Source organism: Coturnix japonica, chromosome 4 (assembly GCF_054131305.1).
Source record: "Coturnix japonica strain WE chromosome 4, WE-NBRP24, whole genome shotgun sequence".
Classification (NCBI taxonomy): domain Eukaryota; kingdom Metazoa; phylum Chordata; class Aves; order Galliformes; family Phasianidae; genus Coturnix; species Coturnix japonica.
In genome coordinates this window covers 29,169,411-29,192,036 of record NC_140666.1, presented here as the reverse complement: position 1 = coordinate 29,192,036, position 22,626 = coordinate 29,169,411, and the positions used below count along the sequence as shown (strand labels likewise).

Below are 22,626 nucleotides of genomic sequence, written 5' to 3'. Positions count from 1 at the left end.
TAAAATAGTTCTTCTATTGTTCTTCTAACACCTCCCACCACTTCTGATTTATGTTATGACGATCATAGCTTAGGATCTGATCTCTTCTAGCATGAAACCATGGCAGATGGCCTCTTCAGGGTTTTTCAGGGTGAATGGATTCCAGTTGTTTAAGTTGCAGTTACTGGTAACATCTTGAATAACTTCTCCCTCACATGAATACATTATCTGTTAGCCTAAAAGTGAATAGGCCTTTGAATTTTTGTAAACTAAACAGAAAGACTGGTATTAGACTGAAGGCCTACATTAAAGATAAGAGTCCAAGAGCTATAATATTACTTTATTTTAATGGAGTTCTAATTAGACGATAGTTACTGGAAACAATCTTGTTTGTCTGGCAGCTGTCAAAAAGTAGATTGGTAACAAAGGAAAAGAAATTTAAGGTAGCCCTTCTAGTTTTTATGTTTTTTGGTTAACTTAGTGAAATAAATGTGTTTTGCTGAAATTAGGTAAGAATAATATTGAGACCAGAGTTGATAAATTAACAGTGGCCTCCTGATATAGCCAATTATAAGAGCAATAGCATCTAAACAATCAGTGTTTTTAATTCCAGCACTAATGACCTTTGTCTGCTATAGATACAGTATGATAAGCCTGTCACAGAAACAGTAGCCAAATTGCTCACAAGAATGAGGTTTCCATATTTAGGGTTGTCAGAGAAAGATGGCTTATGGCTACCCCAAAAATAGCATTTGACAGAAGAACTTCCATTAAAAATGCTTCTCTGACTAAGAAGAGATGTTTCTCCTCCTGGACCAGCTGTGGTCCAAAGAGGGATGTATTGTTGGACATTTCAATGAAATATGATTTTCTCTTTCCTTAAAAATCCATTTAAATTCAGTATCCATTGCCTGTCATCTGAAACAGGGGTGTTTGGTGGTTTAATTATGCTTTTCAGACATCTAACCTTTATTGGACTGAAAAATCTTTTATTTCTGTCATTATTTTTTTTAGTCAGTCGTGACCTCTGCCTTATTCAAAGTGGCTTTTATCTTATGCAGTAAGCATGCTCTTCTAAATAAACCATGTAGTAAAGATTAGGAATTTCTACTTTTGCATATGCCTTCTATGCCTTCTGTGTTTGGATAACTGCACACATAACTTTATTATTTCATAGAATCATAGAAATTCCCAAGTTGGACCCATGAGGATCATTGCTCCACACAGCATGGCCCAAAAATCAGACCATATGACTGAGACTGATTTCCAGTTGCTTCAGCAAGCTCAAAGCCATGACAGCTGCCCCGGTGAGCCTGTTCCAGGGTCTGACCACCCTCTGATGAATAACCATTTCCTGATATACAATCAGACCCTCCCCTGACACAGCTCCATGCTGTCTCCTCGAGCTTTGTTGCTGTCACCAAAGAGCAGAGGATAGTACTACCTCTCCATTCCCCTCAGAAAGAGCTGTATGCCACGATGAGGTCTCCTTTCAGGCTGCTCTTTTCTGGGCTGAACAAACTAAGGAACCTCAGCTGCTCTACATGTTTAGTCCTCTCTTTGCAGCCCTCCTTTGGACATTCAGGAATATTTTTATGACTTTGCTGTGGTGTCCAAAACTGCACACAGTGTTCAAGGTGAGGCCACACCAGCTCAGATCAGCGCAGGGCAGTCCTTTCCCTTCCCTGGCTGGCAGTGCTGTTTTTTATTCATCCCAGGGTATGGTTGGCCTTCTGCTTGAGCACACTGTTGACCATGTCCAACTTGTTGTCAACTAAATCCCCCAAATCCCTTTCAGCAGAGCTGTTACTCTAGCATCTCAGCTCCCAGTCTGTATGCATAGCCAGGATTGTTCCTTCCCAAGAGCTATGGAGATCCCCACTAATGACCAACCACCAGCCTTATGTAACCCATTTTGGGCCTATGGGCCCAATTTGTCAGCCAATTATTCTCTCATCACATTATATTTCTGTAGAGCTGTATGCTAGACATTTTATCCAGAAGGATATTTTGTGACACAACACTGAGAGCTTTACTGAAATCCAAGAAGATAACAGTTAATGCTTTACTATCTGTGTTTTCTTAATGTTGTACTTACTCCTGATCCTGTGACTCTCCTGAAGAATGTCCATGTGCCAAGCATTCAGTATGGTTTTTTTTGCATTTCCCAGACGTGCCTTTAGGGTTGATTTGAAGCTTTGGCTTAAGCAGCTTGGCAGTTGCATGTGGTTAAATATATGCAAACTCGCAAAGCGAAAACATGTTATTTGTTCTTGTTCTCAAAGCTATGTTTTTTTTCAAGACTGTTTTTTTTCTTTGTGCTTGGGAGTCAGATGCATCTTGAAATTCATGCAGGGATCTTCATGGATTAGGCAGCCTTTTGTCATTCACCTGTAGACAAAAACATGTAAGGAGTGCATACTGCTGCTTTGATTTTGAAATCTCTGAAGAGAACAGTGACATCTAACTTTTGTTGAACAAAATATTCCTAAGAGTTATTGTGAGCAAGAACCTGTAGAAAAAAAAAAATGTTGTATTTAATTAAGGTGCAGAGGTTGCTTATTAAAATGGTTTCAAACAACAACTAAAATTGAACTCTGTGTCGAAAAAATACAAACTTGGCAACATATACATACGTAAAGATATTTTGCATATTATAAGTAGCCAAAAATAGTCTCCTTCTTCTAACGTGTTGATATTCTTTTGCAACTTTCACAAATGCAAGGAGGTAGAATTATTATGCTGAGAACATGCACAGGAGAAAGAAAAACTCTGTTACAGTTTCTCTAAAGAGCCTTGAGTGATTTAAAAAATGCTTTCAGCTGCACTCAAAAGGTGTTTTTCTTTCTGCCAGAAAGAGTATGTGGACTATGGAGACAAACATTCCAACATTTTTAGGTCTTTAGAGAACAGAAAGCTTTCTTTAAAAACCTTTAAAGATTTCATGTCACCGACTGGAGGTAGTGGTTATAGTCAAAGGAATTTTACCTGCAATAATATTTACAGGTGTATTTGCATATTAAAGTCTACCATGGTAGACTTTTGGGTAATGAATGAAGTTTGAATCCTTTATTATGATCATTCAAGGATCTTGAAAGGCTGAGGGTAACTAAAATCGTGACAGTATGTAACAAAAAGTACAAATCTCTGGATTGCTCAAAGTTGGAAATGATATTGTCAATTTTGGTAGAGAGAAATTAAAATAGTCACTCTCTAGCCACTTAAAATTGATTAGATATCATTTAAAATTTAAGAAAATGCTAGTTGATTAATTGACTTAAATAAACAATTCAAGCTAGTTCTGGAAAAGTTTATAATCTTAGAGTATGGCATCTACTTTAGAGGTGAGCACTGATTCTGTGGTTATATTTCTTAGGGCTAAGTTACACCACAGCTTTGTTTTGACGTTACAGATGGGAAATGCATTTACTTGGGTATAATTGTTTCCTTTACTCTTCATGTAGTGCTGAAAACTGTCATTAAGAAAAATGAGAACATGTTTGAATTCAGAGCCTTGCATCTGCTTGGTTCAGAAGAGTTTGACTGTGCATGTGCAGTAACTATTCAAGAACACTGATACAGGTAGACTTTAATTGGTACCATCTTTCTGGGTGTCACTTGAGTTATTTCTGGGCTTGTGCGCAAGCTTTTTCTTGATTTCTGCCGAATTATATTGAACTGGAATACAGCATTGGGATGATCACATCTAATATGATTTATTAAAAAAAAAATTCAAGCTTGAATTTGAGCTTCTTATGTCTAAAAACACAGACTTAGTCATTATGCTGTTAAACTATTGTTACACTGAATTGTTCTTGCCTTACACAGCAGTTGTAGGATAATACTGACTAGTTAGTTTAGTAAAGCCTATGGCTTCCTCGTGATACAAAAGCAGCACAAACTCCTGGAGCTTTCCAATGCCTCCAGACCATGAATTTGCATTTTTATTCAAATCAGAATAATTGATTGGAAGTCACAGCTTGATAAGACTCAAACAAGCAATGCACAGCGAACAACAGGGACTGTATTTCTCTCGCCAGAGCTCTGCAATTGAAGGCTATTTGCATTTAAATATTCCTGCAGCTCTGCTTCTGGAATATTTTTCTGATATGCCAAGTCATGCAGCGTGTTAAGGTGCAGGACAAATACCATTACTTTGTTGGTCTTTGGACTCTTCAAACACAGAGAATAAAACAGTTTAGCTTAGGTAAAGAATAGAATGTTTTGTGCTTGATTAAATTCTGGTTTTTGGAAGTTGCTAGATCCTGGTAAACACTGGGAAAAGCATAAACATCTTATGTACTTCATCTTAATTCAGCCTTTATTGAGGCCTTTGTTACGTGAATCTAATTGTATTCTTGTTAAGTTTACCATTTCTTTACCCTTGTAAGATTAATGCACTGTTTTGTTTCATGTAACCAGTTACTTTCTAGTAAGTCATACTTAACTAAACCTCTATCGAATCTCTAATTCTCTTTGTCCTTTTCCTTGCCAGAATTCTAAGTAAAAGTTGTTTCCCTGAGGAAATATGTATTAAGTAATTTATAGGAACTGAATTAAGATTTTTTTCCAGGCAATTTATTTGCAGTCGTTGTTCTTCAGTTGAATACGGAAATGTAAAGTCCTTTCAATTACAGTCTTTATGGATGTAGACATCAGTTTGACTTGTCAAGGCAAAAGCAAGATTTGCAACTATTTTGAGTTATTCTGTGTCCTCGGAGGGACCAGGATAGAACTGTGGATTTAGTGAGAAGATTCCCAGTCTTCACAAGTGCAGGTAACAAGTGTGGGGTTTGATGATCTTTTACTGAGACATGATGTTAGTGGTAGTTTTTAGAATGGTATCCTTGCAGATCCTTGGAATGAGGCTTTGCTGCAGGTGCACTGCTGCCAGACATCCACTTCTTGCTACAGCTGTGGCCCACATAGACACTGCGAGCTCTAAACATCTGTTTTAAACAGGTTGTAAAATTTCCAAGAGCCTATACTTCTTGCCAGCTGACATCATAGGGGAGCAAATTGTTAAAATGTGATAGACTTTTCACAGCTGTGTAGAAATTCATAACAGCTTCAAGTAGTTACCTTTGTCATACTGAACTACAGCTGTTGTTTATGGTTTATGCTCCTTTGCCAGTTTTAAGTACTATGGATACCCAGCTGTGCAGAAAGTCATGTTGTAGAATATTCCCCATACTACGTTCATCTGTGATCAAATCAGACCTGTGTAGTACAAAATACTGTATGATCATATGTGGTATGTGGAATTGTATTCTCAGGTTAAATTGGATCATACTCACCCCAAGTATGGCTCTAGAGGTGGTGGATTTTGACTTCACACTGACACTTCTCTGGGAGAATTCACTATACATTGAAACATGAAGTAGTATAGGTTTGTTTCTGCTAAAAATTTACTTGAGATTTGGTAGGCAACAGAGGTTTGGAAGCAAAGAAAGTAGGCTGATACAAAAAGCTACTTTAAAATGCAAGCCCTAAAATAAATATATGGTAATAATTAATAAGAAATAATAGAATATTAATAATAATAATTTTATTATATATAAAATAATAATAATTTTGTTAAGTTTCAAGTGGAATGTAAGTTTGACTTGGTTTTCCTTCTACAGATTTCACTTTCTGATTGTATATTGAGTAATAGCTCTTTGCCTAGCCCCAAGTGCAGACATAAACAGAGCAGCAGCAGCTCTTCTCTTTTCATCCAGGTTGAACTGACCAGTATCACACCTCATACAGTATTACAAATCCTCTCCTTCACTTAAAAACTTCACTTATGTGACTGTATGTTAGGATATGCCATGACATATTCCATAGCAGCAGAACTAAATGGCTCTTATTTTGAAAACCTAAACATGACTAAAATAGTTTCTACTTGAAATTTTGAATGAAAAGCAGGAAATTCCAGAGACATCAAAATACTTCCTCAGGCATTCAATTTTCTCGGAAGATTTTGTGTTCTCCAGCTAGAAAAAGGTGAAGAATAAAGACACTATCAGTTGATAAATAGCCCAAACCATGTAGAAGTGAGCTAAAGTATATAGCAGAAGCTTGAAAAAATAAAAATTGGATGCTTCTTATTTACTGCTTGGTTTTGCAAGTTGCACAGTAGGACATGTGCAGACATTTTCCCTTCTGTTACTTGTTCTCATTCTCTGGATTTATTTTTATGATATGTTGGCTATACAGTGAAAAGTATTTAAAGCAGTTGGTATGCAGTGTTCTGCTAGCTCTCTTCATAAAGTCGATGAAAATAAACAGCCTCAAAGATTGCAAGACAGTGGATGCCCCAAACCAGTGGAAGTGGAAGCTACTGCTAAATTGGTGGCAGTGAGTTTAATCAGTGCTTCATTAGACCTTTGCTGGTCTGTACTCCAGTCCTGAAGGACTGAGATCATGGAAGTCTATGACTGAAATATTTTGTAATTGAAAAATCGATTAAAAAGTTCAATTACACAACACTGTTCACATTAAATAGATGCTACTTTGCCATGTAGGTTCTTTAGCATTGTGTTATGTACATTCCAGATCTATTCAGACTAGTGTTGAAGTACTAGTCAGTCAACCTGGTAGGTTACTCATTTTATTTACAATATTTCATGATGTTACTGAGTTAAACACTTGAATTCAAACTGTTATAAACAACCAGATTACAAATGCTTCAGGAGTAGTGGATTAAAAAAACACCAAAAAACTTCAAGTTACATTTTGTAATTAAGAGTGTTTTGCTCTGAAGACCTGCATTATACATTATAACTGGAAAACAGAGATGGTTGCTTATGGATGTTTCTTATATTTAATAAACAAACATCAAACTTAGTAGTACGGTAGATCTGGAATGTGTTAGTGTTACTTAAAAGGCATTTTATTACTATTACAAACTAAAATGTTCTCATGTAACTTACAGTTGGCATGTGGCATTTATTGCTCATGTGCATACATCACTTTTGGCTATTTTCAGTAATATATCCTAGTTTATCATTTCAAGAAAAGGCAGGCATTGTGCTTTGTGTGGGCACAAGTATGTACATATGTATTTTCACACTGTTGTTTTATATTTAATATATTCTACTGCTTTTGTGCTGTTTGTAGTGGTTTCAGATAACGTGCGGTATTGCGTTAAAATGCTGTATGGATTTAAATGTGATGTGATTTTAAGTTAATTTGAAACAAACATCTTTGAAAGTAATAGAAAAGTGACAATAGAAAAGTGACAAGATCAAATGTGGAAAGAAGGCACTGAATTTGCTGTCACTAAAACAACATTAATATGTGTAACCTGCGCTAAAAGTGTATAGCTGTCTCCTAACCTGCATGGCATAACCCTTCAAAGTACTTAAAATAAACATGTTCTAAAAATGTTTATTAGCCTGTTTAGATGCAACTTTAAAAGCTGCTTTTTAAAGGCATGCATCCAGAGACAAGCACACAATAAATTCAATGTTTCAGGGACTCTAAATTATTTTCAGAATTTCAGAAATTGAGAAGGGATAAGTGGAAGGAGAAAATGTTGGGCTGGTGCCAAGCGATAGCTCGTAACCCTCACAGACTTCCAAACAGCACAAGAACACCCGAAGTCTCAGGTGATGCTTCGCATAACTCTACTCTGGTGAGTGAAAAGTTGCATTTTATGATGGTTGCATGTACAAATGAATTTCAGAGGTGTTAATTATTTAAGTGTAGTATTTGCCTCTGACTGCATTGCCTCAGTGCATGAAGCCTTTTAACATTGTCAACATACTCTCTCCATTTGCTGTTTCTTCATCTTTTCTGTTATGTATGGTCCATTCTGACTTGCATGCTATGTTTATAAGTCAGTATTGATGTTTCTTTGAATGATAAAGTCTTTATGAAGGAAACAAACTGACTTGGATTGCTTAGATTCTTTGCCATCCTAATCAATGCAATGCAATTTGGTTCCTGATTTACATTATCTGCAGGTTTGCTCTTTGCTCCTGCCTGTAGCAGGAACAAAGTATGATATGTCTACAGTTGTCTTAGAGAGATGGAGTTTTAATTGATCTTAAAATATTTCATGTGATTCCACAGTAGATAGTGAGTGTTCTGCATGCAAAACTATTGATAAAAGACCATATTTTGACAATACTGAAATTATCTTGAATTGTATCAAGATGAATAAATAGCCTCGCTGATGATAAATTAATCCTGCAGTTTTCACTCATTCAAGTAAATTCCTTTACATCAGTTGACCTTTCTCAGGTGAGTAAGCAGTTATTTGTAAAGACTTCAAAGTGACCCACATGTACGAGCAAAAATTGAATATTTGTATGCTTCTCTTAAACTGTATTGAAATTGTCAGTCTGTACCAAAGCCACTGAATATTTTCAGTTAAATATGCCTCATCCAGTTCATTACAGACTTTAAAACAGACATTTAAAAAAAAGGCAGCATTACAAATTGTAAATTTTAGTTTACTTAACATAACAAACTATTGTTATTATAATTCATTTTTATCTGGAATTATTTACTTTAAGATAAAAAAGGAAGAGAAAACAGTGAGTCACAAAGTGAGAAATTTAATGTATAATATCCTCCTATTTAATTGTTCTTTTTAATTTTTTTCTTTAATCAATAATAAAGTCTAGGTAATACTAGTAAAAGGAGACTGCTATAATTAAATTAAAATATGTGGAAATTTGCATATTTTGATTTCTGTGTGATTGCTAGTAACTTACCTTTGTCTGGTATTCCAGAGGTAAGCATGCAAATCCTCCAGATGAGATTTAGCAATGATATGCTGGGAATACAGTTGGTAACAGTTGAATCAGTGGATTCAGCATGTTTTAATGTTAGTAATATAAGGGTAATTCTAAAACTAAGTTATGTGAAAATCTAGATTGCTGCATAGTTGATGAAGTGCCTAAAAAAACCAGGGTGTTAGACAGTTGAGGATAATAAGATACGTCCTGTAATGTCCTGATTCGTTATAGAATAACAATTTTCATAACAGAATATGGTATTTCTTGAGGCTTATCAGACTTTCCTCTTCACTTTCTGCTTTCTCAATGATTATTCCTTCTATATTACACTTTGTCATTATATAAATGACTTCTATCATAACCTTTTTCTGTCAGTGTCTTTCTAACTTGTGGAATGTAGACTGAAAATCTCCATTTTACTCATGAGGAACTATCTTTTCAATCTTCTCAATCTTGTCTTTTCAAATAAGTTTTTATTCTGGTTAGTTGTAGACTTCCATTGATTTTTTTTTTTTTTTCCTTTTCTGGTTAGATGTGAAGATAGACTGTAGGTGACAAGGCTGCTTTTGCTGGGAAGCAAACTTTGACCTCTACCATATTCCTTTTGTGTATGTTTCTGATTAACTAGAATTTCGTCTACTGGGCACATTTAAAAATGTTGCATTTTCGCCAGAATTCATTCTTTTAGTCTCACTGCCCTTGTCACCTGGTAAAATGTTGTTTCAGGGACTGGATTGTTGTAATTCTTGCATTTCCATCCAGTTTGTCAGAATTGCTCTTCTGCTCTAAGGATTGTATGGTTTTTGAATCCTGCAGGACACTGAACGTAGTAGTATAAAAATAGACTGTAAAAATGCTACAGTTTGCGTGTAGTATGAAGTGTTGATAGAAATGGTAATTACTATTCACCATGACAACAAGCTTATGCAGTTAAACAGAGGTGAAGCCATATGTGCATGATTCTGAAAGTGTGATTCTAAAGTATGGGTTTTCAATAGGTGTTTCATAGTAAAACTGGTTTTAACTTTACCCACCAGTTAATAAATACACTGTTGAGTAAAAAAATTAACAAAAAAACCCAAAACCAACAGTTTGTGTTCAGCATTTTAAACACAGAAGAAGTCTTTCAAGCTCCTTTTCACAGCTTCTGGTAAGGCTTTTCAGAAAAAAATTTTGATTCCATTTAAGCATAGAACCCCAAGTAGTCATTTTACAATGGCACTTTCACAGAGGGTAATGATCTGATAATTGCAACACATTTTATTGAATTTTATGAAAAGAAATATTTTCTGTCATTGTGAAAGTAAGAAGTCTCATAGAGAAGGAAGCAGATTGTGATCATTAACAAATAGAATTAGCTAGTTTTTTAATTAAGTAAATAACAGGGGTGCTGAAAGTCAGTGCAGAAGTGGATAAGAAAAGGAGGTTACGCCATGATGTCACCGACATCACATAGAGTTCAATAAAATCAATTATACCATCTCAATTTAATTGATGTTAAAACGTTCTGTCTTTACTCAAATCAAATAAATTCTGAAGTATTTCAGAAGGAGTCAGTTAAATATTGGTGGAAACATTTTCCATTATTATTCAGTTATTCTTTTCAAAATGAACAGAATATTATCCTCAGACTTTATAACTTCAGTGTAATTTATTTGCAGATTGAAGTCTTTGTGTTCAATTCTAGATGGAACTCTGTATTCAATAGAGAATAACAGGCTGATTCTGAGCTATTTGTTCCTGCACATGCTTTTCTAAATTTTAAAAGTTTGTCTTTCCTAATGTCCAAAATGAGATTTGCTGGGGAGCTATGTTGTAGCACTTCAGCTTCTCATAATAATTTCCATATTCATATGAATGTCTTAAAAGATCTGGTATGTTCCTGCTCAAATTTGAAAGAGTGACTAGTTGTAGACAGTATTCCATGTCAAGTCTTCCATTCCTAACTGCTGTGATACTAATTATTCCATATCCAGTAACATACCTATCATACTGAGTGGGTTTAGAATCACTTTATCAATAAATTTATATAACTGAATATTGATTTAGAACCAAACCTAGGCTATGATAAGACTTGATCAATGCACAAAGGCTACATCCGTTCTCAGTGTATTTGCCTCTCTATTCTTTCACAATCATTATTTTTTACTTTTAGTATTCAAGAAGACCCTTTTCTATTTAGTTTTGTTTTAAAAGATTAATTTTTGTGGGTTTCTGTAGTTTTTGTTTGTTTGTTTGCTTATTTGGATGATTTGTTTTGTTTTCCTGGTAATTACTACTTTGTATTATACTTCTTAGTATGTTTTTTTTTTTTCCTTCCATTTTTAGGATTTTATCTACTATATTTATCTTTTCTGAAGTGTGTTTATTCACACAAACGTAAAGTTTCTACAGTTTTTCCTTTTCTTAAATGCAAATTCATGTTTTTCATCTTTCTCTGACTTTTGCTAGACTGTGAAAAGAGTAATGTTTTCTTCCATAATTGTAAAGATTATGGGTCTTCAAAGCTCATTATTCTATGCTATAATATTTGCATTCTTTTTTGTCGTCTTTTGAAAGATTAATAGATATGATTGAAAAATTTCAATTTTAAATACTTTATTCATGAGTCACATCTCCATACTGCATGTATCTTTTTATTCAGTGATCCTGTAAGCTTATGTGTGTATTACTAGTTCAAATGAGTTGATGGAGATAGATATTTTTTAACTTTGGTTAAACAGTTTCACTAGGAGCAGAGCTGGGTCTTTGTGTGTATACCTTTGCCCAGTGTCTAGTGTGTATTCATATCCTAACTCAGAACATGGAGAATTATCAGAATATATGCTCTTGATACTTATGTAAATGCTGTACTGGATAGGGTATGTACTGGTCCTTGATTCAGCAAATTGTGTTAAACACATGAAACTAATGGGACATGAGCATGTCCCACATAAAGCTGACCTGTATTCATTAGTACATTCCACTTCGCCCTATTGTATTCCCCACTGGAATTAATGGGTGAATGTATATAGATGGGTAATCGTGTAAACAAATAGGTAACTTATGGTAGAATATGGAACTGTGTGAAGGTTTTTAATCAGTCAGCATTTATTATGGTATTCTTAGACTAAAAATTCTTTTTGCCATTTTTCACTATTTTTTTATTTATTTCACTTTTAATTTTCTTTCCTTGAATGGTCTTGAACAGGGTGTTCCTGAATGCTGGCTTCTATTTCAGAATACACTGGTGTTATTTATTCAAGTAACACTTTATTTAGCTTATTTACTTAAGCACAGTATTTCTGTTTTCAAGGCATTAAGTAATCCTTTTTTCAAACATTTTTTGTTCGTGGAACTTGCAAGTTACTTTTTATTGATCAGATTACAATAAGAAGGCATTTGTAATGTATATTTGTTAAATATCTGTATAGCTGGTTCAATGGAGTGCATTCAGGTCCTTTACTCTTTCACCAATATATATAGTGCGCTTTATTTCTCATAGCAACATGCAGTCACAAGGTTGATTCAAATATCTTTCATATCAATTATTCATGATCAGTTACTTTTTTATAGTTGAAGCTGTCTAGTTAGTCTCTTCCACTTAGGAAATAGGCTCATCTTTTAAGTGTGGAATTTTAAATGTGCTAACTTTTTGTAGTTTTGGAGAGAAGAACTATGTCTCAGTACAATAGAATTGTTTTCATAACTTCTGACTGAAATCTCAGAAATGATTTTTTTCCAGTGATTTTTTTAATACGTTCATAAAACATTTTAAGTTTGCTCAGAAGTTCAGAGAGCTCCAGATTATACAACACAGTGGTACAGATGCTAAAACAAAAAGAGTATTACCGGGTCACCATTAAAGTTTTTATCTGGAAAGTAAATTCTAGAAAATGTGAAAATCGGACAGGGCCAAATAATTCACCTAAATTCTTGAAAAGGTGAAATGTGTTGATCTCAGTTTAGCTCTGTGAAGCCTTCAGTACTGTTATTACCTGAATACCTATCTTGCAATGGGGAAGCCTTATTTATGGGAAGCATCAAATAATGCAAAAGCATTGTAGGTAACTTCCATGTAAGTTTGTGAAAGTCATTTCTACTTTATTGCTTTAGCCTCTGCAGTATGAACTAATGGTAACATCTGGGATAAAATTTCACTTATGATTGTAAGATACTTAACTCCTGCAAATACAAAGACATTAGTCTTATCATGGTTGTCAGTGGAAAAGTTAAATAAGTTTGGGAAACCAGTACAGCAGAGAAGATAGCACAGTAGTCACAGTGGTTTTCTACACGTGAAGCTTCACACAGGCTTTGGAATTAACAACAGGAACTAGTAACTAAAATGCGTATTCTCATTATTGATTCAAATCTTTATCTGTGTTTGTAGGAAAAGCTAATGCTATCAATTAAATTATAAATAGATATCTGGTCAAAGATTGTTGTATTGCATCTGTTGACCCAATGGCCTAAAACTTGAACACAGGAAGTTCTGTACTAACATGCAGAAGAATTTCTTTACAATAAGGGTAAAGGAGCCCAGAAACAGGTTGCCCAGAGAGGTTATGGAGTCTCCTTCTATGGAGATATTTGGGACCTATCTGTCTTCCTACCTGTGTGACCTACTGTAGGGAACCTGCTTTAGCAGGGGATTGGACTGGATGATCTCTTGAAGTCCCTTCCAATCCTTGCAATTCAGTGCTTCTGTATCTGCTGGATGTGAGAGAAATCTGCATGACCTCATTAGGCTAAATACATCTGAGGTTAATCCCCATATCCTTTCATAAAGTATGAAAGAAGAGGAGTAATAGGATGAGATTAAGAGGGGAAAAATTAGGCTAAACGTGGAATCTGGAATGAAAACATTTGTGTGTAATATCTCTGGTACCATTTTACTATTCCTGATTTTCTTTCCACGTGTTTAGCTATGTTGTTTTTTTTCCCAACCACCTATTCCTGAATGAAATATGTCCTGGTTTTTCTTTCCTCAAAATGATTATCATTTCACTGGATTTTTTTTAATTGCACTTTTCTCACTTTTTTTTTTGCTTCTGTGAGAGGGAAGATATTTATTTTTATTTACTTTTATTTTTGCATTTGAACAACATAGGAGATTTTTTCATAGTACATTTTTTGTATAGTTTCACTTTTTTCTTCTAGAGTATGACTTCACAGTGTCTTGAAGTTCCAATGAAGAATCAGTACTCCATTGCAAGGCTGTCCAACAGCTCATAATTATCATTCTCACTGTAAACTGCTGGGAGAAATATTTAATGGGAGTGAAGGTGTATTGTAGAATAAATGTGATTATGAGAATGCATTTAATGATTAGACAACTAATTTGAACTTTTCCGTTTCCCTTAAAAAGAAACCACCCACAGCAAAGAAAAAAATATCCAAGTGTGAAGTAGCTGCAGAATTGCCTCTGCTTTTGTTTCACACAGAAGCTGCTGAGTGCAAGCAGTGTAAGTCTGAGGGTAGGGTGAAGAAATTTGTAGTAGTGTATAACTTACTACTTATATTATAACTTATAACATGTATATCTAATGGATTTCAAACCTACTGTAGGTAAAGAAAGATAAGGCATTATAGGTGCTTCTGGGAGCTCTCAAATGTTTCTGTTGAGTACGGGCATGTAGTGCATTAAAGTGATATGATCCATATAAATTATATGGACTAAATGTGTAGTGGAGAAATAGAATTTCAGTTATTCAGATTTAAGCATATATTCTTCTCAGCAAATGACATTAATTTAGACTACCACATTTCCTGATTATGAAATAATTGAATTTATTTTTTTATTATGAAAACCTGAGTTTACTTAATCATGGTTGATGTTTGTTTTCTCTGGGTAATACTATTTCAGAATTTACTAATTGCTTCTTGTAATCTTTGTAATCTATAAATATTAATGCTCATGAAATGTTAATAACAGCTGATAAAAACAAAATGTGAAAAATGAGCAATTGAGTTAATCAATTTATACTGATTTTATAACTGCTTAGATAATTACTAGATTGTCAAAACATCAATAATCTTTCCTGTTGAACTATAGTAGTATTAGGGAAATTTGAATATTTTATAGAGAATAAATATTATTTTCCTTCAGTTTCTTTGCATATGTGGTTTAAGGCCATTTTAATTAAAACTGAGATGATAAAGTCTTGAGGATTGAAAATTATGTGCTTAGCATATCTGAAATTATGTTTGAGTTTGGTGATTTATTAAAGTGTGATTTTTAGGTGTAAAGTCCAAATCAGGATTCTGCAATGTCAGGAACTGTTTGAAATAACATTATTCAGTCGGGTGGTTATATTTTCTTGTGTTTTGTTTTTTTCCTGTTAAAAAAAACCACACAACTGATCCTTTTTTTTCCATGTTTTTTCCCCAGTCATTACATATTCACAATTCAGCTTATGTATTGAGCAGTAGGGTTGGGCAGTACCATCTCAAGGCTAAATATTCAATATGTTGATACTCAAATCTAAATAGGTTTTAGAAATGTTCCTTGAGAGCCTATGCTCTCATGGTAGTATAAGTTTGCATATGCAAATACCTTTAAAACACACTGTAAAAAATGCAAACTATCATCATTAATTAATTTGTTGTTTCTGAAGATCTGTTGCAAGGAACTTTTGAGGACAGGTAGTCATCTTCCTCCTAATTTCTATGCTTTAATCATAAGATAATTCCTTTTCCTGCTTCATATGAATGTTCATTGTGTTTATTTTCTAGCCATGGATGTAATCACGCAATACAACTTAATTAATGTAAATGTATTTCTCAGTAAACCTTTTTACCCGTGGCTCTGAAGAAGTGATTAAAAAGTAAATAGTTCAGCTAAGTGTAACAGTAAAACTTCGTTTCAGTGATGCAGGTAATCTATAAGCTTTTTGTTTATGTACATGCTAGTAATATGTGTCTATGCAGCAGTGGCTCAAAACACTAAATTTAGTACTAATCTTGAAAGTAAAATCTACTTTTTCTTTAAAAAAGAACCAAACAACAACAAACAGAAGAGCTTTCTTACCTAATTCAGATGGGACAGAATGTCATAAATATTTTAAAAGTCTAACTCACACCAGCAGCACTTAGCCATTCCACAGAGTCTTGTCTGTCACTGACAATACTGTGTCTTCAAATTGTGTAGGGAGGATTGCTGCATGGCTCTTGCTGCATTCTGTCACGAATACACTGCCCTGATTTTAAGCTGGCACAAAGATCTCATCGACCAACTGCAATTTCTTTGGAATTACTTAATGAAGAAGATGTAGGGGTGTAGGTGCTGTGTTTTTTTTCTAGCTCAGTTTTTAGCATTTATAGAACCATTAGCAGAGTTGTTTTTTATATATATTTTTAAATAATAACATGAATGGCAGTAACATGAGTTAATGCTTCGGTCAGTCAATGCCTGTCAGTAAAAATGTATTGCCTAACAACTTCTCAGATGTATGGGACTTACGATTAGCCCTGTAATTTTGTGTATTTAGTCTCAATTCAAAGCATTCAGTAAAGCAATTGGTTTCTTGCAGATAAAAAAAAATAAAATAAATTGAAAGGAATTTATGTTCACACATGAGAAAATTCGGTGTGCTTTGGTTATCTATGTATTCAGTTTATTTTGGGGAATATAATTAATTGCATAAAGACCAGCTGGAATAGTATCTGTTCCTGTCTATCTCTTTGTCCTTGTGTTCAGAAATGACTATCAAATCGTCTACCCAAGATAACATGCTTATGTCCAGAATGTACTTTAAATATAAAAAAACCCCACAAATCCCTACAGGCAAATATACACTTTTGTTTTTAAAACATTTTAGACATCTAGAGATCTACTCATGTTATTGTGAATTTTCTTTGTAGGGGCCATTGTCTGAGGTGGTTCTTGTTTTATTTTTCACTTTCTAATTGTGCAGTATAGGTGAATTGTTTCTTTACCAAAATATGCATGTAGGTTACTTTCTGTTTCTGAAAATGTTACTTTCTGATAGTGTAGAGGGGATCAGAATAACTTCACTGGTCTCTTTTTGTTGGTGGTGTTTTGGTTTATTTCTGTCTGCATTCGGAGCAGAATAATGGGATGAACGGCATGTGTATTGTTTGTTCTAACATAAGAGACTAAAAACCTAGTATTTGTATTTTCCTTGTTATGACTCTGTATTTTGCTTAGACAGTACAAACTGTCTTTGTCAGAAAAGAAACTAACAAGCCTTCCAGCCAGCTTGCAGAATTGCAGCATGACTATCTCAGGAAAATAAAATGGAACTTCTAGTTTAGATGTGTTAGAACTTTAAAAAGCTAATATATTTACTGTTTCCCACCTTTACCTTATTAAAGCTACGCTCATTTGAATATCTTAGACAAGGGAATTAAGCTGCTGTTTCATGTGCCATGGTAAAGAATGATGAGAGGATAAACTTTTTTTTAATGGAAGATGTAGGGAGAATCATCTATAAAACAGAAACATAAGATGTTATGTATTTACTCCTTTCTCCTTCAACCCCAATGCTCCAGTACTAAGAAATGCCAGGTTTTAAAAAGTATTGCCTAGAAAGCTGAGAGTGAAGACTGAATATGTTTATTTCAATGCATTTGACCTACGGGTTATCTTAGAAAAAGAATATTAAAGAAAAAAACAGATTCAGAAGTGTGTATGTGAGTAATGCCTGTTCTAGAAAGTTATTACTGTTCTCTGATAGTCCTCTAGCTGCTGCCTTTAGCTTTGGATGGTCTGAGGTAGTTAAAAAACTACACATTAGAAAAATATTTGTCCTGATTTGCAAAATCTTTTCTAATTTCCAGATTGGAATAGATTTGGGCAGTACCAGGGCATACAAAAACCAACTGCAGAAGATTTGGCCATTAGTATTAAACAGGATCAGTTGTGTAGTCATCATAGTAATGCACAGGGAGCTAAGATGGGAGGTGTAACAAAAGATATTTATTACAACTTTACCAAGGGCCATCTTTTTCAATTGATGTTATAACTAAGCACATTCATAAGAACATTCCTTAGCTATAGGCACTGTGTCCCAAGCTGAGGATTGCAAAGAATTAACATACTTGGGCCTACCTGATGTGTATGCATTTATTTATTTTTTCTCCCTGTATTCCTTCTCTCTATTCCTTTCACCTCACTGTGGAGGAGCAGTCAGTACAATAACAAAGAAAATCAGTCCTGTATAGGTATAATGTCAGGACTTGGGCCTGGTAAGAATTTAAGAGATTAGCAGTATAAAAAAAAAAAAAACCACAAAAGAATAGGTCAAAAAACAGGTAGCTCTTTTCTTGACAAGCTTTCATTTGTTTTTTTTCCAACATATCCTGGCTTTGTATGATTTTTATATTTATCTTTTAAAGGAGAATTGTTTGTAAAGTAAAATTCATGAAAATACCATCACTGCGTGCCTCAACACACAGCCATTACAACATTAATTTTCTAGTTTTCATGTTGCATAGTGGATACAGCCTTTATGTAAGCTGTAATAACGTAAATACTTAGGATGCAATAACGACGTAATTCCAAATTAACGTACTTCTTGCTGTAGTTGCAAAAACAGTGTTTTTCTATGAGGTTGAGTAATTAAATCAAACAATTCACTGTGTTTCTGGTTTGCTGCAATATGGCTGAGGTTGGTATTATTCATTGAACTTCCAATGTTGAAATAATATGCTTCTCTTAGATTTGTTTTCCTGTTTTGTCGAACAGTGTTGAACAGTGAAAAAGCTATGACAAAATTCAAAACTGAAGAGCTTGTATCTATATAAAAGATATATCTTTTATCTATATCTTCTGTCATCTATATAAAATATAAATATATTGTCTTTTATCTGTATAAAAGAGGTGGACATAAACATGGTTATCAAAGCCAGATTCATTCAGAATAAATTGATTTGGGTGGCCACCAGTAGATTCATCTAGCCCATTGTCAAATCTCCTCCTACAATTGCCTATAGAAGTATATTCTATCTTTGATATGCTCTTCCAGTTTGGGGATATTTGCAGTCACAAGTCCACCTCATGGAATATCATAAGATGCTTGACAGCCCTAGTTAAATATTTTTGCTTTCATTAATTCCTCCAGTTGCTTACCTTTCAATATCCATCAAATATTAACTTCTAACATTGCTCAAATTCTCTGACAGAATTCCAATGTTTAACTACTGATTGTGTGAAGAATTACTGCTTTTTATTACCATTAACTAAATCCCTGGGCTCCTGCTTTGCTGTGTATTGAAATAAGTTATCAAAACTGATGTAGGTTCTTTAGAAAGATCGCTCTTAATGCCTCCTTCATAGCCCAAATTAAAAAAAATAATTGCAAGAGTCCCAGAGGGCGAAGCATACATTTGCTCATTCGCTGTTTCTGAACAGTTCTGGGACTGTTTTGTGAATTTTACGAAAAACAACAATCTTATAAGTACTCTATATTTCATTTACACTGATAATTATAGTTTCTGTAGGTGCTGTTACCACTTTTCAACCTTTGAATGAATTGTAATTTTAAAAAAAATAAACTAGGAAATTTTATTTATTTTTTTCCTGTGAGAATTGTAAAGAATGTGAATTACCTTCAAAAGCACACGAAAGAAGAGTGCTACTCCTGACTTCTCGTGTATCCCCAAATAATCATATCAGGAGGAAATTTGATATCATGTGTAAAGGTGCTGCAAATTCATTAAAAGGAGAGAAGGGAAAGTGACATTCACTGTTCTATTCTGTCAGATTCCACTCTTCTTAGGTCTTTGCAATGTGCCTGGCCACTGAGGGAATGAGTGGCAGGGAGATGGTGGTGAGCAGATGAAAAGCTTAACCTAGATCCCCATTGAGGTGTACGCATGCCCCACCTTCAGTTTCATAGTTTACTCTTTTGTTACTTCATAGAATCATCGAATGGCTTGGGTTGGAAGGGACCTGAAGGATAATCAATCTCCAACCCCCCCTGCCACAGGGACAGCCACTTCCCAGAAGCTATGCTGGTGTTAAGGGATTTGTGAATTGAAGTAGAAGTTTGGTGTAAATAAACAGCTGACTTTATAATTGATACTAGGTAAGATAGAAGCTGTTATAAGGAAGGTATGTTGTAACAGTAATTGTGAAAGGTCTCAGAGTGTGTGTGAGGGAGGAGGAAAATGTTAGCCAGGATTTCTTCTGTAGGCAGCACCTGGGTAGAAAGTTTGTTGGAAGCCAAAGTTCCCAGAGAAGTGGGTTAGTCTGGCATGAAGAGGTCTTCTCTGAATAAATGTAGGAAGGATTTTTGGTCCTAATATAGTACCCACAGCAATTATTTTATACAATTGGCACAAGAGTTGTTATTATCAGGCATAAGCATAAGTGCCTAGAGCTAAATCAAAACTGTAAGGCTTTTGTTTCTAAATAGATCAACTGAGAGTATCAAATGTGGAGTTAGGTTTTTATGAAAAGTGTTTATGAGACGGATCCTATGTTGTTTCTGTAAATTCAGCAGTGTTAAACAATCATACATGTTTCAAGAGTGATTTTGGGATGCCTTGGAATTATATATCTTTGACAGTGCACTAGATTATTTGGCATTGCATAGTATGGTTGTCTAAATAGAAAATGTTGGTGAAAGTATGAGGCTGAATTTGGTCTGTAACACATGCAGACCTTCTGCAAAATATAAATGCAGTAACACTAGATAGACATTTGGCTTTCTACTTTAACTCCCATAGTCTGATCTAAATCTTTCCCTCAATTTCATTTCATAGTTATTTTTCTGCCTGACATATTTACATGGGAAGAAGGCTTTCATCTGTTTTCATGAATTATGTAGAGAACTGAGTTAGCATGCAAAGGTGGAAAAAGCTTTATGTTCAAAGACTTTACTGCAATCATGTGCTAACAGTAGAAGCTCTCTCATTGGAAAATAATTAAATTTTTGCTGTGATTTTATTGTGGTGAAAATCTAAAAGGGGGAGATCAAGGCAATCAGTTCTAAAACGGGGAAGGGCTCTGCAGGCTGGAAGCAAAGCAGCACAGAGTGTTGTCAGACTTGTTCTGGAGCTATTATTGCACGTGACCTGTTGAGTCTGCACTCTGTAACATTTTAGCTCACACTTGGGAGACATGATGATATATTCTTTGGCAAAAGGTGCACAGACAATGAGCTTGACAGTTGCATGGAAAGTTTTCATACACTTCCATATTATATGTTATCTTTTGTGCCTGTTATCAGTTGTGCAGTCCTTTAAATTGTGCGCTTATATTTAGAAGTAGTTATTTTTTTATTTATGCCTTCTGTTACTTGTGCACATACTTTTCATCTTTTTCATCTTTTTGTTATCCTATACCAGTAGCCTCAGATTATTTCAAATTAAGATTTCTAAGTGGGATGTTATATCCTTAGAAATGAGACACTTAGCTTTTATAGGAGAATCTTGAAATATGCATGAAACATTCAGACTGTTTTAGAAATAGCTCAGGGCTTTACAGGTTGGGGTGAATGTTAAATGTCCTTTTGGTTGTTCTGTGATATGCAGACTTTAGGATGTGTAAATGCAGCTTGTTCAAGCAGCTATGTGGCTTAAACTTGGCAGCAAACTGTATTTTTATGATTTTAGTTATTCTGAAATTATTTAATAATTACACATTCTATTGTATGCATGCTGTGCAGAAGTGTATGTTAAGGTGTGTCAGTTCTTAGTTAAAATTCTCAACCATTGTTAAAATTGTTTAAAATTTATCAGAATAAGGTATTAATTAAAAATATATATATATTCTAGTTACTAAGTGAATGAAAAAAAGGGATTGGGTTCCTGCTAAATTGTTAAATATCAATATATATCAGGTAGTTTGTGTAAATGAAAATGTTTTTATGGTGATATGGGTGCTACTTCCAGGTGTATGATCAAGTAGGTTCTATTTAAAGTCATCTGCTATTTCAGTAATTTAAAAATACCACCGTACATGGATAAACTATTTGAGTTTGTGTTACTTCTCTTTTGTTTTGTTTTTCTAATGCTCGAATATTTAAGAATAAGCTGAGATACAAATTCTGCATTGTTTACAGATAATGGGAAGTTTACAAGTCTCCCATGATGCCAGCAAGAGCATCTGAGTTCCCAAATTTATCCATGAAAATAATGAATAATTTTATTGTATTATACCCCACTTTCTTTAACCACAGGAATTTCCAGAGCAATTCAAGTAAATGGAATTTTTGAAGAAGAAAAATAACCTTTGTCGAAAAAGGTAAACTAGTATAAAAGGTCAACTTTTTTTTTTTTTAATTCTTACTTGAGTGGCTATAAACATGCCCTGGAAGTTTGGCAAGGAGCTGAGGGTTGTGCAGGGTAGCTTCTTCTTTTGTTCTTAAAACAGACTTAGACTTCAAAATAAATCTGCTTTTCAGAAAAAGGTGATGTAGGAAAATGTTTCTAATAACAGGGTAGCACAGGACTTGTAATGAATGCTGGTCATAGCTTTTACTGGGACCATCAGCAGGCACATTCTATTAATTCTTGTATTTCCTGTATTACAATAACTTCATTACAATTATGCAGCTATGTAGCCATACCCGCATAGCAGGTTTCAATTTATGTGTGAATGGAATAAATGAAAGCAAAATAACCATCAACTCAAATCATTCATGCTGAAGCTTTACATGCAATGTGCAAGTTTGCATTAATGCTTTTTATATTGATACTCAAATAAATGGGACTTTTGCATGTTGTTTTCTCTACTGAAAATAAAGTCTGAATGAATAAACAGGGGCACCATTGCATTTGGTTGAAAACAGTAAGCAGAATGCTGAGCACAGATTGAAGATAACACACAGATGTACAGATCTTCACATGTCCTGTTCTGGAGTCAGTGGCACAACAGTCAGTTTGTATCAGTACAGTCTTGCACATAAGCTAACAAGATTTTCATGGAAAATATGAAAACATATTTTCTCACTACCTTTTTATT

General features: G+C 34.4%; 1 protein-coding gene across 11 annotated transcripts in view; it reads left to right on the top strand.

Moving 5' to 3' along the window:
- MARCHF1 (membrane associated ring-CH-type finger 1) overlaps positions 1-22,626 on the top strand; it is a 195,243-nt gene that overhangs the window by 111,040 nt on the left and 61,577 nt on the right. For 6 of the 11 annotated variants that reach the window (XM_085544810.1, XM_085544807.1, XM_015860934.3 and 3 more), the window contains one exon: positions 7,461-7,600. The exons of the other annotated variants lie outside the window; for them this stretch is intronic. In XM_085544810.1, coding sequence (XP_085400936.1) covers positions 7,499-7,600 — 102 coding nt within the window. In that variant the 5' untranslated portion in view covers positions 7,461-7,498. The remainder of the gene's footprint in view (positions 1-7,460; positions 7,601-22,626) is intronic. 11 annotated transcript variants of the gene reach the window in all.